Consider the following 17,368-nt stretch of genomic DNA (forward strand, 5'->3'; position numbering starts at 1 on the left):
AAAATCAAGTGTGCAGTGCTGCTGTTGCTTGGAAACAGATTGAACCACATTTTTGGATAACATTTTTTTTGGTTAGCTTGGAGGCAATCAGAAAAGGTGAGCAAATTTCTGACCTCGAAGAAATATGTAATTATAAGAGCATTTGATCAGAAATGCAGTATTTGCATGCATATTGAGAAAGCCCAGAAAGTACATTGTGTACCATGAAAAGAACATGACATTGGATTATGCTTGCTGTTAATTTAACTGTGGGCAATTGAGCACCACATTTTATTTATTGGTTTATAAGCCTTTCAGGCAAATGAACTGCATTCAGTTGGCTAGTTAGGGTTATTTTCTGTGCTTTTCCGACTATTTCTCAAGTTAATAGGTTGTACTCTTCATGTAAGATAAAAGTATTTAAAACATTTTTTTAACTCTTGTTCAACAGCAAAACATCTTCGGTTTTCACTCTTTATTTGTGCAACAATGTGACAAAATCTACCACAAACATGGTAATCTTTCATATTGATTGTTTTCCACAACAGAAAGGCCCCATCAGCCTAAAAGTCCATAGGTCATGCCCCTTAAATAGTAACACATGCTCTTGAAAATTCATAATAAAATCCTTCTTTACATTGCATCATTATGAAAAATATATTATTAATGTACAAAATCTTGCATATTACACATGATACAATGAACAGTCTTGTATGAGCCAAAAGACACATGACAAACTACAAAACACTGCAACAATTCAACATAGTCAATTAAGATAAAAGTACTGTACAGTATAAAGACGGGATCCCTTTTGATGACTTTTTAATCTTTAAGAGTTTGTGTACTCTGGAATGGACATCTCATCTGTCTCTTGTATTCTGGCTGGTGTCTGTGGACCAACGAGAATATAGTCAAATTCTTGGTGTTGGACTTTTTCGTACACACTTTGCAGCGCGTTGGTTTTGGGTAGGAGAGCTGGGTAGTAGTTTTCCCTTCCGGTGTTCCTTGGAAGTGAAGCAGTCTTGCTGAAAGTTGACAGATGCGGTCCGCATGCCATGCTCGTGTTGGGCCTTGTAGCCGAAGGGCTCCAGCACCGGTCCGAGTGTCCCAACACTTTGCACTCGCTTGTACATGCCCAGAGACCTGTGGAAAACAGCAGGGCTGTCAGGTGTTATACGAATACATTTTCTGGTTCACCTGCTGGAGGGCGTTTGGTGTTGAAAGACCCCAGTGAGCCCAGGTAAGATCAATCATAATATGTCCAGTGTATTAGAAAATACATTGCTGTACCTCAGAGGGTACCATCTGGCTTAGATTAAAATATGAACCACACTATCAGAAGCAAAAAAGCACACCACTGCATGGATTTCACCTTTACATGTTTTTTTTTTTGTACTAATTGATCTGAATCTGCACTGTAATATTATATTTTATTATGCCTTTGTTCCACTCACTGTTTGTTGGCGGCGACTCTTTTTTGTGCACATCTCCACTTATGTCAGAATCACTGTCATTGAAGTCACTGTCACCTTTTCCACTGTCCTTGCCACTGATGTGGGGATCTCTTGCTGAGATTGTTGTGAATGAATTACCCTTCCATATAGTTATCGGTCTGACTGTCTCTTTCCCATAGCCCGGTAGCGTAGAATAACCCTGTGAAGACACAAGCAAATCGACACACCTTTTGAGTCAAGGTTCAAAAGATGACAAAGTTAGTTTGAGAGGAACTTTAAATATCTCTGAAAAATAATGACTGACCTTTAATTTACCCTCCATCACCCTGCTGTTTGACTCAAAGATGCCTGCTGCTGGCCTGCCATCCTCACAGCCTGTCTCTGTTGTGTTACTGCTGGCCAATGGAGGGTTCTCTGGAAATGGATGGGCATCAAACACTTTTCCATTGTGGTTGGCAATCAATGAATCAACATGACCACTTTCCACGTTCTCCACATTTGGTATGTCTTCTTTATCATCATCCCTTGTCTCCTTTTTCCGGCGGCTGCAAATGGTTGTGATGAGAATGATAGCCAGCAGGAGGAGAGAGCAGCTCCCTGCCAGGACAATGATTATGGCTATGGACATGTCCCATTCAAAAAGCTCCACGTTGCCATTTTGAGCCAAGGAAGGCATACTGGGTACGGTTCCTTCTATAAAGCTGAAGTGTATAATGGCTGTGGAGGAGAGTGTCGGGGATCCATTGTCACTGACCGCCACTGTGACTTTGACATTGTCTGTGAGATCATACGTCAGCTGTCTGCTCACGTGCACTTTCCCTGTGTCTTTGTTGACAGAGAATCCCAGGTGACCCCCGTCTGTAATTTTATAGGACAGCTGTGCATTAATACCCTCATCAGCATCCGTGGCCTTTATCTGAGTTACAACATATCCTGCAGGTGCATCTTTGGGCAGGAAAATCTCAGCAGATCCTTTGTAAAGGGGGGGCTCTATGATAGATGGTTGGTTGTCATTCTGATCAACTATTTTTAGTCGGATGACAGCTGTGCTCTGCAGCTGTGGTGACCCCCCATCACTTGCTTTGATATGTATGTCTAGCAGTTTCATCACCTCATAATTAAAACTCCTCAGTGCATATATGGAGCCAGACACTGAATTAAGAGACACAAAGGTATTCACTGGGGACCCCATGATAACACTGTCCACAAGTCTGTAAGTAATTTTCCCATTATTGTCCAGATCCGCGTCGCTGGCTTGCACTGTGGTGATATAAGCGCCCGGGGCGTTGTTTTCCACCACTGAAACTTCATAGACAGCTTTAGTAAAGTGAGGGGCGTTGTCATTCTCGTCGGTGAGCCTAATGGTGTACTGAGTGATCTTTCTCAGCGCAGGTGACCCAAAATCCTCAGCCATGACCGTCAAGTTATACTCACTGATCCTCTCCCTGTCTAGGGCTGCTGCTGTAACTATCATGTAGCTGTCCTCGTAAGCCTGTCGGAGTTTGAAATGGTCGTGGCCGTATAACGTGCAGTGGACCTGGCTGTTAACACCCGAGTCTCTATCCAGGGTACTGATCAGCGCCACCAGACTGTCCTTCTCTGCAGACTCACTGATGTATGCAATGCCAGTCGAGATGGAGGTCATTGGGGTGATACTGATTTCTGGGGCATTGTCATTAACGTCTGTGACGTGAATTATGATTTTACACACGGAGGGGGTTGGGTTTGGTCCCAGATCAGTCGCCTGCACGTCTAGCTCATATGTGCTTTTGTCCTCAAAATCCACAGGTCTCCGGAGTGTCAGCCGACCTGATTTATTATCCACTTGAAAAAGTTCTCGTATCTCATGAGAAACCTGTTTCCCGAACCCGTAGGCGACCTCTCCGTTTAAACCCTCATCTGCATCAACTGCGTTCAAGTCCAGTATAACAGCGCCAACCGGTGCGTCCTCTGGCAAACTGACTGAAAAACTATTCTGGTCAAAAACGGGACTATTATCATTAAAGTCAGTGACTTTGATAGTTATCTTTGTTGACCCCGATCTGTAAGGGTTTCCACCGTCTGTGGCGACCAGCTCCACAGTGTATGATGACTGAGTCTCCCTGTCTAGCTCTTTCATTAGCACCAATTCCGCATATTTAACCCCATCCGCTCTCAGGAGCACATCAATGGTGAAATGACTGTTGACAGAAATTTGATAGCTTTGGATGTAGTTTGACCCAACATCAGCGTCTGCGGCTGGGTCTAAAGGGATACGGGACCCCACTGCTGCATTCTCCGAGATCTCCACTACAGATTCCTTGTTTGGAAACTCCGGAGAGTTGTCATTGATATCCTTTATTTCTACCTCAACGTGAATCAATCTGTAGCGCTCTTTGGAGAAATGTACAACGTCAAAAGTGATGAGACACTGTGGAGTGTGCCTGCAGATTCTTTCCCTGTCAATTCGTTCCCCGACAGTGAGTTCCCCGTCGCTTTCTCTTACCCTGATGAATGAATCATTGAATTGTTTCATCATCCTGAAATTGGTCTTGGAGGAATGAGACAGACTCAAGGACATATCCTTGGCAAGGTTTCCGATGACAGTACCTGGTGCGTCCTCTTCATAGCTCTGGTAACGAATAGTATTTCCCTCGGACTGAACCAGTGAGGCAAATAAAAATTGATGGATTAAAAATAAAAAAATCCACCGGTGCCAATAAGTTATACATTTTCCTCGTATCATCTCCGTAGTAATCTTTCCCTTGGTAAGCAGCTTCATTGTTAGCTGAAAAGATGAGACCAGTTCACCTCCTGTGTAAGCTCTCCATACAGCTCCCGCTTTTCTGAACTGAAGAGTGCTGAAAGTGAAAGTTGCTCGCTCCTTGTGCGCAGCCAGCAGATACGCTTGTTGCCTCCCCTTCAACACAGCTCAAAATTCTGCAGTGGCGGGGTTTATACAGCTCCTCATGCTAATGAGACGAAGTGTGACCAATCCCTTGCTTAAGAATTAAAAATACCCCCTTGTGAAAAAAAGCTCTAAGCCTGTTTTTGAGAGAGCATTTGCTGAAGGAAGTTGCAAAATAGAAGAAAAGGGCAGAAAGATATGGCATTGCTTGAAGATAGTCGATGCTCTGTGTACCGCCTTTTTACAGCCATTACCGGGTGATGGTTTTATTTAGCAAGAGCCTATTTCTTCTTCTTTTGATGTTCAGTTTATTGTCTATTAAGCATGCCTCGGCGCGACAATGTGTGTGTAGGTGCGCGTGTGCAAATGTGTGCGTGCATGCGTGTACAAGGCCAGCTCAATTGTTTTGTTTTTTAGTAAACTGAGCGACGTTTTGTTCAGGGTGAAGCTTAGCGCATTAGAAAACTAAATTAACAAAATAAACTCGAAGAGTAAAAACATCCAGAACACTTCTGGAGGAGCTGTGGTGCTAGATCGAACAGTTAATATGGCAATAGTTGCATTTTTTGAGGTTTTACTAAATTAACATGTCAGTAGACACCATCTACTTGTAGCCTCATCTGAAACAACAAATCATTAGTCTCTATAAGAACCTTTTCTCATGAGATCAAGAGGTTTGTTTTTCCAATTATATCCTGTTTCTTTCCTGGATTATAGGAAACATATTTGGGCTCCGTTTTTATTTGTATTCTATTGTTCAAAGCCAATATGTTTATCTCCTGGGTTTTGACTCTAACATCTCTGAACCTCCAAATATCTGTTTAAATCTCCTTAAATTGACATTATGAACACCATGATCTTTGCATGTGTTCATGTAGTCTACAATGAACAGAACAGTATTGAACAGAAACACATTATCAACAAAAGTAGGTGGACATGTGATGATTAGGCTTTGATTATTCATTTATGGTTTGAGGCTGTTTGGAGCTTAGCCCTTTGGTTCCAGTTGAGGAAAATCTGAATGCTAAAGCACACAGTGATATTTAAAACAATAGTGTGCTTCCAACTTCCTGGCAGGGATTTACTGTTTCAACATGACCATATCCCGGTGCACAAAGCGAAAGTCAACAAAGAGATGTGCTTCAGAGTGAGGTGTTAAAGAATGTGATAGAGCCCTGATCACAGTCCCAGTCCCAAACCACTGCAGGTCTCATTGCCCAATCAGCAGCGGACCTCACTAATGCTCTTGTGGCTAAAAACAAGTGAACATTTATTTTGTATTAAAGTTCAACAGCTGTGTTCGAATTGCGTTCACTAATTGATCTAATGCTAGGTTGTTTACATTCTTTTAGTATGGTAGTAAGCTCTTTATTAAACTGTTTTTCATGGGACACAGTAAACACCGTTAACATTAATAGCATTTAAATCAAACCACTGCTTTAAAGCATACTTTTCTGGAATTCAGTTCAATGCAAAGTATTGTCAGTTAGTGTGTTTTGCGGATTAAAATGCAAGCAGACATTTCGATATTTTTTCTTTAATGCAAGTTTAAGAGTGTTTAGGAATGTTCATAGGCATCATTAATTAGATAGCCAATAATAACCTATGCAGCAACGTTGCATTGAGGTGCATGTGTTTCTTTATTTCCAGAATGAAATGAAGTGGAATTCATTGTAAACGTATGCACGCATGGAATTCTCTTTTGTGTCTCAATATGCAACACTCCTGTTTAGATATGCTGTCCAAACTCTAGCAGAGTTTATTAGATTTGCTAGAGTCATTTTTTATTCTAACATAAGTGTTTGTTTAGTTTGTGTTTCTTTGTTCTTCTGCTGTGGAAAGCACATAGGATATAAACACGGAGAATAATTGTTCTTGTACCCAGCATCTGGATAGTCTCTTGTTATTGGCCTCTGCTTACAATTTATCTCTGACTATTTACTTCTAACTTCCCCATCTAGGCGACCATATATCTTAATGGGGCGTGGAGGAGAGTTGTAAGCAGTTTGTGTTTATTTTGCTCATAACAATTTGTTAGTCAGCCATAGGCTACAGTGCACAGCATGCTGTGGTTTAAGCACTTACAATAATCTGAAATACTAACAATATAGCAATAATGATCTGAAACGATGTGAAAAGCCCACAGAGACACAAGGAAAGGGAAAAGGCTGCAGTAAACAACACAGGTAGGTTGGCAATGTTATATTATAAGCTTCCAGCTAATGGAGAGAACAACTGTGACAGTTTGTTTTTATTTCTTTCAGCAGCGTTTATCACATTTGCAAATAAACTCTGATCATGTTTGAGAATAGGGTAATATTTCAATTGCTGTAAATAAGGCAGTTTAATTATTTTCAAACTTAGTGAAACAAAACTTTACAAATGAACCCTTACCATTTCCAGATTTCAAAATATTGTATCGGGTACAGTATAGCTCGAGTTCAGAGGTGAAAATATACTAAAAAAGAAACGTGAGATCCTTTTTTTGTTTCATCCTTTGATGCACTTCTTCCCATGCTGAAAACACACTAAGTATAGGTTTAAGCAGCAAATGTAATACCCAATCAATCAGTGAAAGGTAGACATAGTCCTTTTTACTGGGTTTTACTGTTAACAGTTCTGTAAAGGTCCAAATTCCCACGTGTCCTGATGAGATCTCTTATATTGAACTTGTGGTCTCATTAAGAGGCTAAATCTGAGGGTGAAATTGAGAAAACATGTGTGTTGTTAACAGCACACTTGGGGTGATTTTGTGAGAAAACTGGTTACAATTAAGGCTCTACTTAGCAGTATTTTCAAAGTAGAATCTATCAAATGTTCATGTGCAATGCAAGGTGTTGCTGGCAGTGACAAGGCAGATAATTATCTCCTGGAGTGTTTTGTTTTTTTGCTCTCACCAGTGTCGTTTCCATTCGCAGCAGGCAGCTATTTTGAGCAAAAAGCACCAAACAGCAGACAGACAAAGTTAGAAACTGGTCAACACAGCGGAGTGTTTGGCTGCTAAAGAGCCAGATGTTTTTTTAAGGAGTTGGTGAAGATCAAAACAGAGCCTGAAGGGGAGTGAATATTGATCTTACATTCATCAGGTGGACACAAGTACATGGCTCCAAGTCAAGGTCAATGCGGCTGCATATCTGCTGGATGTGTAATTAGGCTACATGTTAGCCATATCAACTTTGTAAGGTCTAGTCAGTGTTGTTTTTACATTTAGTTGAAATAGCAAGAACAAACATTTTCCAAAGACAACTCTCTTTGGAGTTTATATCATAGCGGAAAGCTGATTACATATCATCTTCATCAACATAATGGATAAGCGAGAAATATCTGCATAGCTGTGATAATATTCCACTCAGTCTTCTGTGCCCAGAGAAATGTGTACAACTGTTGTCATAGATTTAATACCAAAGTGGCAAAAAATAACATTATGAACATTTATCGCAGGAAGGAAATAAGTGGAAAGCATTGAAGATCATTAAATAGTTTAAACACTTGTTTCAGCTCAATTTAGATCCACGCGTTATGTAGGCTGATTTTCCCTTTAATGAGAATAGAGGTGATCATAGACTCAGCGTGGGCGACTCTCTTTGGATTACATTAAACCGGGTCAAATGCCTTCGGTGATAGATGGATTATTATACTACAATACAGCATTAGTTTGAACTGGGACACGGAGGAGTTTATGTGCATTTATGATAAGTGATGGTTGTTTATGGTTAAGAAGGTTATTTAGCAGATGGTTGTTTTTATTGTGGTGTGCAAATTCCAAAGTTGGCTATAGCGCTTTTATTTACTTGTAACATAAAACTGTATTTGGGGACAATTGGAAACATAAAATATATAGAATTCTTTTTGCAGGGATTGATTTTCTGCTCATTATGACGACTCAGAGATTCAAGCTGCACGGATGTCTGTCTTTAAGATAAGCAATGCTGCATAGTTAAAAAGGAAAGCAACACAGAGAGCTGAATATTATTCTGACAAAATATTATATTCTAATACATGAGCTCAAGGTCACTTTCCCAGGAAGATTTAATACTGCATCCAAGGCTCTGCATTCAAGCTTCATTTTATATTAATATTTGTACTTTATTGCTTTGTGGCAATCTCTATACCTTTTCTTGTATTCAGGGTGAAAGCAACCAACTATCACAACCATCAGAAAAATGTCTGCATGGTGCTGATGGAAAAGCATGATAGCATTTTCCTGATTTATCTTATATACTGTAATTGTGTCGAGTGTCTATTTCCATGAAAGTTACTGGCAAATTATACACAGCCTCCAACAGATTCACCAACAGAGCGAAGGAAGCAAGCGGCACAAGGAAAATGTATGAGAGGAAAAAAGACTTTAGCAGGGAAAGATATTTCAAATGTACGGTTGGCCCACAGACACAATTCCATATTTAATGGGATTGTAAATGCATTCAGTTTCAAGGGGTGCCTTTGCATTTTAAGTTCTCTAATCACTCTGGTCCATAATGTGCCTGAAGAAATGCCATGATAGTCTATACATTTGTAGAAGGCACTTAGCCTCGCATTCTTTCACAAAGATTAGAAATCAGAGGCAAATTATAGGCTACTGTGGTGGAGCTCAGCTCAACTCGGTTTCTCTAGTGGGAGATCACTTCCCTTAAAGAACTTAATATTCAACGTCTCTGATACACTCTCCTCTTTCCGTTTGCCCCTCAAACTCTTTGTTGTTCAGCTTATAAAATGTGAGTTACATTGAGTTTAAGTGGGCCTTCTGACAAACCATCAATAGTTATAAGCAAAATGAGTTGCAAGTCCCTGCTTAGGAGGAATAGTTAAAAGCATTTGAGACGTAAGACAACAACAACACTGTGTTCATATAATAAGCTACATTAAAGATTCATTAACTTTTATAAAAATAGATTTATATAATAATATTTTCTCAAACTCTCACTATATTCTGTCAGCAGTGTGTGAGACTCATAGTCTTTGATAAATCATTCATCTGCCTCCTCCTGTTGCTTCTAATGGATTCCGCCGCCCCCATAAGAAAACAACATCCATAGCAGAGGAGTCTCGTACGCAGTGTTAATCTCTGCTAGTGAACTCAGATCAAGCTGTTAAACTAGGCAGCGCTGATCGAATATGAATCAAAGCTCTCTCACTGCATCGTCTATGTCTTCGCTTAAATGCCTTCAGAAATATTTAGGTGTATTGTTTAGTTTTTAAACAAGAAAGTTTGTTCTGGTGGTTTCAAATGCAGGGGCCGGGTCCCTTCAAATTCAGGGTACAGATAGTAGACCGGTCTTTTTCTACTCTGTTGTCTCCCTTTGTGGAAATGTTATTTATGGAGTTATTTATAAGATCTGTATTTAACTCTTACATAAGTATCGATGACATCTGTTCAGTATATTTGAGATGAATGTGGTGAAATCTTTGGTTAGTAGGTACACATATGATAGGCCTTAAGCTAGCAGATGAGTCGAGGTTAAAAGATACATTCCTGCTAATGTGGTACTATGAGCTCCATAGTTAACTTGTGACTGATATTGTGAATTTGAATTATGCTTGAGTTTTTTGTACTCAAAAGGTCTCTATTAGTAGAATCTAAAATAACAGGAAGATGAAAAGGTCTGGAAAGGAATAAAAGGTTTTGTAACGTTGGTAATTTATGTATTGACAATGCCTTGGGGATGAATATAATGTTGTGCTTTAATTAAAAACACAAACATTGGTGATAAAATTTGAAATACTTGCCAAAACACTTTGTAAACCATCCAATCTAGTTTTCAATTGACATTATAATTGAAGAAAGACAAACCATAGTTATACTTCAAATACAGTTGGTGCTTTTTTATTAATGTTCTGCCTCTTTAAATTGCTAAGATCATGCTAAAGATCTATTCAATTATTTGTAATTCTGTTTTGTTCAATGTTTGTACTCTGTTTTTACCAAAACAATGCAGTGAGTTTAAGAGAGTCTGCATCTTGGTTGGGGATGGGAGACAAAGCAGAAATGATTTAAGATGTGATTTATTATGTACATGATCTTATCATATGTGTAATATTAACATGATATCAATTTTTCCTTCTTTTTAAATATCAGTTTTCTTCAATACCGGCCGCCTACATCGTGACACCCTCAGTCTAGAATAAATACATCTTAATCTGAAAGGATTTATTTTAGCTCTGAGATAACATGGTAATGGGGTCAAAGTCCCCTCCTTTTTTGTCTTCATTGTGTTCCATTGGTACATATGTTGACCCGGTCTGCATAATTGCCCCATTGTGTTATCACAAGTGACACACTTCACAAGGGCTGCTTAACCTTGGCATGAACGTTGTGTTTTTAACATTATATGCTGTGGGGTTATCGAGTCAGCACTCATTTTCAACTCACATCTCTGAAGTCAGTTTTACTCACCAAAGCGATAAATCAGGACATCAAAAATCTGTGGTGTGCCAACGTAAGGATACAAAGATTGGCTGAGTTTTGTAGAACAGATATGAAAGGGAGTATAGATCGTCTTATTATGGGCTGTTGAAATGCATTCCACAAAACATGCTTTTAAATACAGGCTGTGAAATCTCAGGTGGCCAAAGATCCCAAAGGCAACATCAGATCTTTTTGTTCTGAAGATGCTCTCAGCTGATTAATTCAAACATCAAAATAAAACTCTGGTGTTTTCATATGCGGGAGTAAAGCCTCGGAACGTCACAAGGGGGTTTCAAAACCCATTGGAAGCCTTAAACTCAGAAAGAAGCCAATGTTATGTTTTATTGATTCCTCTGCTGGAGTTTGGAGACAATCAGGCGGGTGAATATTTCATTTCTCCCTTTATGTTTGGACTGAGTGCCGTATCCCAGTGTTCAAGGTGTCTCTCCAGACATGTCCCGCAGCAGACATAAACAAAGTTATTAGATGAGCAAGACAAGATTTAGAGGGAAATTCAATGCTGAGAGCTTTAGAGGAGACCTCTGACAGCACGTTTGGGCAATTCAGACTGTCATGCCTCATTGTTCTGTGGGGAGGATGTGTGTTGTTTGACTTTGAATGTTACCATGGAGCTTATAGACTCATTGGTGGTGAGCCACGTATTGCAACCTTGTGCAAGTAAATTATAATTTATGTTTCAGAATGAGGTGATACACTATGGGTTTTGCATATTGCAGATCAAGTTAAATATGTACAGTAAGTGAAAAGCATTGTCGAAATGTAGGTCATCTTTCTCTGGAAGTGAGATTTTCTCTTTTCGTGTGTATGTTTTAAGAGGAGGCGGTGTTAAGTGTGTACATATATGGGGGGTTGGGGGTTATATCCGTAATGCAGCGAGACCATCATGCCTCATACAATGCAGATGGAGGAGGCGGCTTCAACATTTAGTGTTTTCATGCCACAAGCGTTAATATGGCAGTTTCTCCTCGTGCCGTTATGCTGCAAGCAACACGGTGTTTGAGGCATGTGCTCTACAGGACTGGAAGAGGTATAATTATGTAAATTACATTCAAAGGAATCAGCAATAGCTCATGTGGAATGGATGTGTCAACAAGGTGTCCACATTCGCTGTGAGAATTTGCTAATTAAACATGACACCGTTTCTCTCAACACATGGGCTCAGTGAAACATTTGTGGGATTTAAAAATATATACTCTGGTGATGTATATTGTATAGCTGGCTGAAAAATAATCTTCTTGGAAAAATTCTCTTTCATTTTGCCAGTTGAAGTGTAAACAAATTGCCCCAGAGTTCACTACAGGACCATTAAACTGTGTACATGTTGTTGACATGTGTGTAATGAAAGGGCCAACACTTCAAAAAGCCTCTCTGCTCACCAGCCTCTATGATTCCCTGCTACACACAAAAGCATTATTTATTACAACGCTTATTCGTCTGACCCTCTAAATGCTTGAATTATATTTGTCAGCAAGCGTATATAAACTAGCGTGCCCGATTGTCTGAAAAGCACATACCTGAAAAGCAAAGATTAATCACGAAACATAAACACATTTCCCTCCTTATTGTGGGATATCTTGCCCCCGATGAAAGAGTAGGTGCAAACAGCTCCTTGTCTTGTGAACTTGGAGAACAAGAGGGGAATAGCCAAGTTACAGTGCGATCTCCTCAGCTTCGGTTGTATTCAGGGCACGTGACATGGGTAAAGCACAGGGACAATTAATGAAGGAAAGACAAAGTGCTTAGAGAGCTCCTGAATGACACTTGAGTGTGGGCAATGAGTGAAAAAATGACTTTTGAAGTTTTTTCGTTTATTCCTCCCTCCTCCTGCGTTTGCTCAAGATGAATTGGCTTTTCAGATTTAAGAAAGTGCATGGCTGAAATACAAAGAGAGGCTCATCTATCAGCCTCTGAATAGTGAGAGAAAATCCTATGGCTGTGCGAAGGGAGGGGGAGGGGGGGGGGTGCGTTGTTGGTCTCTGATTAGACCTTGGGCCAGTTCTACTCAGGGGCTCGCAGCGCAAACATCAATCCTCTCTTCTTCCACTTCAAATCCTTTGAACCTCTTGAGACCATTTTCTAAGCCCCCCTTTAAAAGATTTTCTTTATCAAATGCGCCAGCATATGCGTCAATGAACACTTATGGAAGCTCGGCTGTTTATTGTGTAAAATCATAACTTGACAATGGAAACTCAGGGAATTGGTAATGGGGGTAAAAAAAATAAAAATAACATACAGCATCTGAGTACACCATCACTCAGATGCAAACTGTCCACGGTAGAGTGTGTATGTGAGTGAAGCTGCAGATGATGCGTTTGTGGAGCAAATGTCTCGACGGTATATTGGGATAAGTCAGTCTAAACCGAGAAAAGAGAAAATACTGATAACATTTCTAACAGCTGCCATCCTCTTAAAACACACACAACACAAACACAAGAAGAGCATCACACAATTACACACCGAGCAGAAATATAGAAAGCTTTTATGATGTTTGCAGGGCGTCAAGATCTTAATTTTTGATGCCGCTTTATGTGCATCCAGAGTATAAATTGGCCTCCCCAGTTTTCTGAAGTGATAAGAGGTAAACACCGAAAACCAATAACTGTCAGCCGAACATTAAATCAAACTGACAAGTCTCTTAAAAGGTACGGCCATGAAAAATTAACTGCAAGGTTTTTCAAGAGACCTAAAAATGTGGATTATTTTTTTCACCATCCATCTCGGCTGGGGTGATCTACATGTTCATTCAGTCTGAGCTAGAATACAAACAATTTGAAGGATATAGTTTAACTCAGTAGCAACTTAAACAAGATAAAGTAATTATTTTCTTTCATTTACTTTGTTAAAATGTAATTATACCCCATGTCTTATTATCATATTCAACAGACGGGAGGCTCAAAGGAGGCTATCTTGACATGGATGTATTGACCCAGGTTGAAATGGTCATCTTGACATCCTGTTATACAGCCTCTGAACATCTTGTCCCTACAAGGCTTATTATGTGACCCATGAATGGAGACTTTAAAGATTTCATGGGCTCAGTCAGTCTCAGCTGTGTCCCAGGCTCAGGAAATCAAATGAAACCCCAACAGAGTACGAGTGACATTAAATCCTTAATAGTTATTGGTAAGATATTAAGGGATTAAAGCACCATAGGGTACTAAAACCAAATGGAAAACTATCTGTCAAATACCCTCTCTCAGATTACCAAGTTACATGCTGATGTGTCTGTATGTAACAGAAGTCTTATCAAAAAAGCGCGTATATAGCAGTTCTGGAAATGCAGACTAAAATTAGAGAAGGGAGAACTTCATTGCCCTGACACATGTAGGTCTTGAGTCACTTGGTTTCCTGAGAGCAATCACACGAAGATTGAGCAAAGGTGCGGCAAACTTAAACATGTCAGCCAATTTCAGATGTGTGAAGCAACAGAGTGCTTCAGCAGCGCTGGCGGCTCATGGCCTTGGGCCTTGGGTTGTCTGAATCTGAAATTCACAGTTCAGAGCACACCCGCAGATGGAGCTGTAGAAATCGTTGATGCCCTGCACAATGAGGCCATTTCATAGTAGATCACTGTAGTCTCTTGCTGGTGTTGAAGGGAGAGGAAAAGCATTTTGACAGGTCAATGAAGAATTTATTTGAAATGTCTTGTGGTGTTGAGAAGATTTACGTGCTCTTCAAACTGCTATGGGGGGGAATTAGAGGGCCCTCAAATGTGAGTTTTTGACAAACACCCCTACTGGTTAGATTGTTTAATACACACTTACAGTTGGATTTGAAGATGATCAGTCCTTATCCACAAAATCTTGGCGTGTTTTTTTTGAATTTCTGAATTGTCAGTTTGATTCAACACTTCTGACAGTGTGTCCACAAAGCCGAAGCAAAACCGCAGAGATTCCACGATATCTAGCTGTGAACAGCAGTTTGTATGGGAGCGAGAGAGACGCTGAACATGAGGGAGCATCAGAGGAAGTGATTTAGGCTGACAAGAGTGTTCTCTGCTTGATTTTTGTGACGACAGGCTGTGACAGTGCTCAGGTAGGAAACAACCGTGGAGAGATCTGCCTTGGGTATTTGTACAAAGTATACCCGTAGCCACACATGAACTGAAAGGATTAAATAGTTTGGATCATCCAAATTATAAACCAAACAAAAAAAAAGATATTTTTTGCCAACAATCCAATGAAAATACAAGAACTATCAGTGCGTTAGTCCGTGTCTCGACTGTGTCTATGGCGCTCTGCAACAAGCTCATTTGTTCCTGCTAAAGACACACATTTGTGTAAACAGGTCAACAAAATGGAACAAGTAATCTCCCAAAACAGTAAGGGCGCACATCAGCAGCCTTATTGTTTAATATCCACTGATTCTAGACATACAGACATATTCGGCTTCATGTTTTGAAACATCCACTTTCACTTGTGCAATCAGAATGGAAACATTTAATTTCCATGGAAATGTTTCTTCCCAGAGACAGTGCCTATAGTTACAATGCATAATTCATACATCTATCCAAAGAACTCATAGTGCATAGTGAGCGTTAACCTTGGCAGGCAAGTCGTTTCCTAAATAAGCCTCAGGTGAAAAAAACTATTTTAAACGGATAATAATTATTTGTAAGGAGACTGAGAGGAATATATATAGCAACAATTACAAATCAGTGACATCTATCTCGTGGTATCGTATTTTGTGGAGAAACGACATGAAGTATTAGTTAATATGTTGAAAATGTGAAAGAGGGCTGGCTGAATGTCTTGTTACTTGTGTAGCATTTTACTGTGCCTCGAGGACATGCAGACCTGCAGCTGGCTGGGCAGGGTGAATATCTGCCAAACAGACAGTATGTACAAGCCAGAGGGCATGTGAAATAATTTACTTTTATGCTGTACTCCTGTCGAACTGTCACTGTCTTTTATTCCCAGTGAAGCGTGGATTATTATGTGCTAGATTATTTTCAGCACTGTTGGTTTTTAATATTTGAAGGCTGCTTCTTCTGTTGGGTTTTTCCTGGTGGCAGACTGCAGGGGGCACTGGGGACAGTTCCCATTTAGGCGTGGCACATGACATTTACTGAGGAGAGGTGTGACGTGGGAAATGTGGTCTCACGTAGGATAAGTGCTTTGATTCACTGTGGTACACATCTTGTCAGTATCTCTCTTCTCTTTTCTTGCAGTACCTGCAGACTCTCTGTTCAATCAATAAAACAGCTCGGAACAGCGCCTTAGTTAAATATCTGATTTTGTATCCATTTATGAAACAATCATTTATATTAAGGGGTATAAGGCTCAAGCTACCAATGTTTAAATCATTCCTCTTATACATCATTTGTTTTCGACTACATGATCCGCATGCTTGGTTAAGGATGTTGTAGTAGCAGCTTTGTGTAGTGGGCTTTGTGTAGTGGTGTATGTTCTTTGTTTTTACTCCAACTCACACACACAGGCGTGCTGTTAATTACGCACAGGTGTGTTTCGTTGACCTGCTGGATTGCTCGTGGCTCTTTTCGAGGTTCATTGTGTGCCCTGGTGGCCATACAGCTTTAACTAGAGACACCAGCTCCCAGCAAAGACTGAGGCAGCCAATTAAATTACTCACTGCATCTCCACCACAGCACTGGAGAATTATTAGTGCTCTACAACATACAGTGTTCTTTTATCCTGCCATGCATGCTGCTGGAGACCTGTGCCCTAACAGCTGGGGTTAACAGGAGACACTGTATATGTTGCTGCAAAACTAAAATGAGTGTGTATTATTATTAATTCTCAATATTTCTAGTCTAAAACACTGTACTGTTCAAAAACAGTATTTGAATGCATTATGTATGGAAGACGATAGCTTTTCTCATCTGGGCTTTAGATATGCAATTGATTGTCATGTTGTGACTATTCCACCTGCCATACCGTTGCTCTGTTAACATGAGGAGAACAAGGAGGCATTGACAAGCCAAAGTAATATACTGAAAGCTCCAGACTGTAGAAAAGGTTTAAATATTAAACCAGCCGTACTCAAAGCATAAAACAGATCTCCCTCTGTTAGCTGTCTCTGTGTGTTGTTGAATATATTCATATGGGCTGGCTGACTGTGCTGATAGCAGGTGAATTAAAAAGCTCAAGTTTATAAATGGTAGATAGAAGAGCAGGGAGCCATTCAGATTTCTCTTTTATAAGGTGAACCGATTCAGCTTGTGCACTGATTATTGCTCTCGCCCTTGAACTAATATCTCCAGGCCTCAGCGTATGGACAAAGCATTGTGGGATATTCTATTCTTCGGTTTCAATTAAATATTTATTCTGTTTTGTGAGAAGGGTCATTTCAATTGTGCTCCTGCAGGCTGGTCTAGTCGTTCTATTACATAACTCACAATGGAAACGCTAACAATAGTTTACTTCCTGCTCCTGAAGCACCATAAGGTACTCTCGCTGTTACCTGAGTTTCGTGAAAGTTGATCTCGGTCTTGCATTCTGAGTGAGTCCTGCTCTTTGTCTATACTATGCTTCACTGTTAACTCCTATAACTCTTAGCCCAAAGGAAAACAGACGCATAGCATTACATATTCAGCCCTGGCACAGCAACAGAAATATTGTGTGGAGGGGGGGGGGGGGGGGGGTGGTGGTGTGGAAATGC

The 17,368-nt window shown here is 40.1% G+C and overlaps 1 protein-coding gene across 1 annotated transcript; it reads right to left on the bottom strand.

The window, feature by feature from the left end:
* Window positions 1-439: 439 nt before the first annotated feature.
* LOC307030389 (protocadherin 8) lies at window positions 440-4,252 on the bottom strand. Its single transcript, XM_079666759.1, has 3 exons — window positions 1,738-4,252; window positions 1,434-1,632; window positions 440-1,122 (listed from the first exon to the last, which is right to left on the bottom strand). Exons 1-3 carry the CDS (start codon window positions 4,192-4,194, stop codon window positions 809-811), a joined length of 2,970 nt encoding a protein of 989 aa, XP_079522885.1. The 5' UTR covers window positions 4,195-4,252; the 3' UTR covers window positions 440-808.
* Window positions 4,253-17,368: the final 13,116 nt, after the last annotated feature.

Source organism: Notothenia rossii, assembly GCF_949606895.1.
Source record: "Notothenia rossii genome assembly, chromosome: 2".
NCBI classification, from domain to species: Eukaryota; Metazoa; Chordata; class Actinopteri; order Perciformes; family Nototheniidae; genus Notothenia; species Notothenia rossii.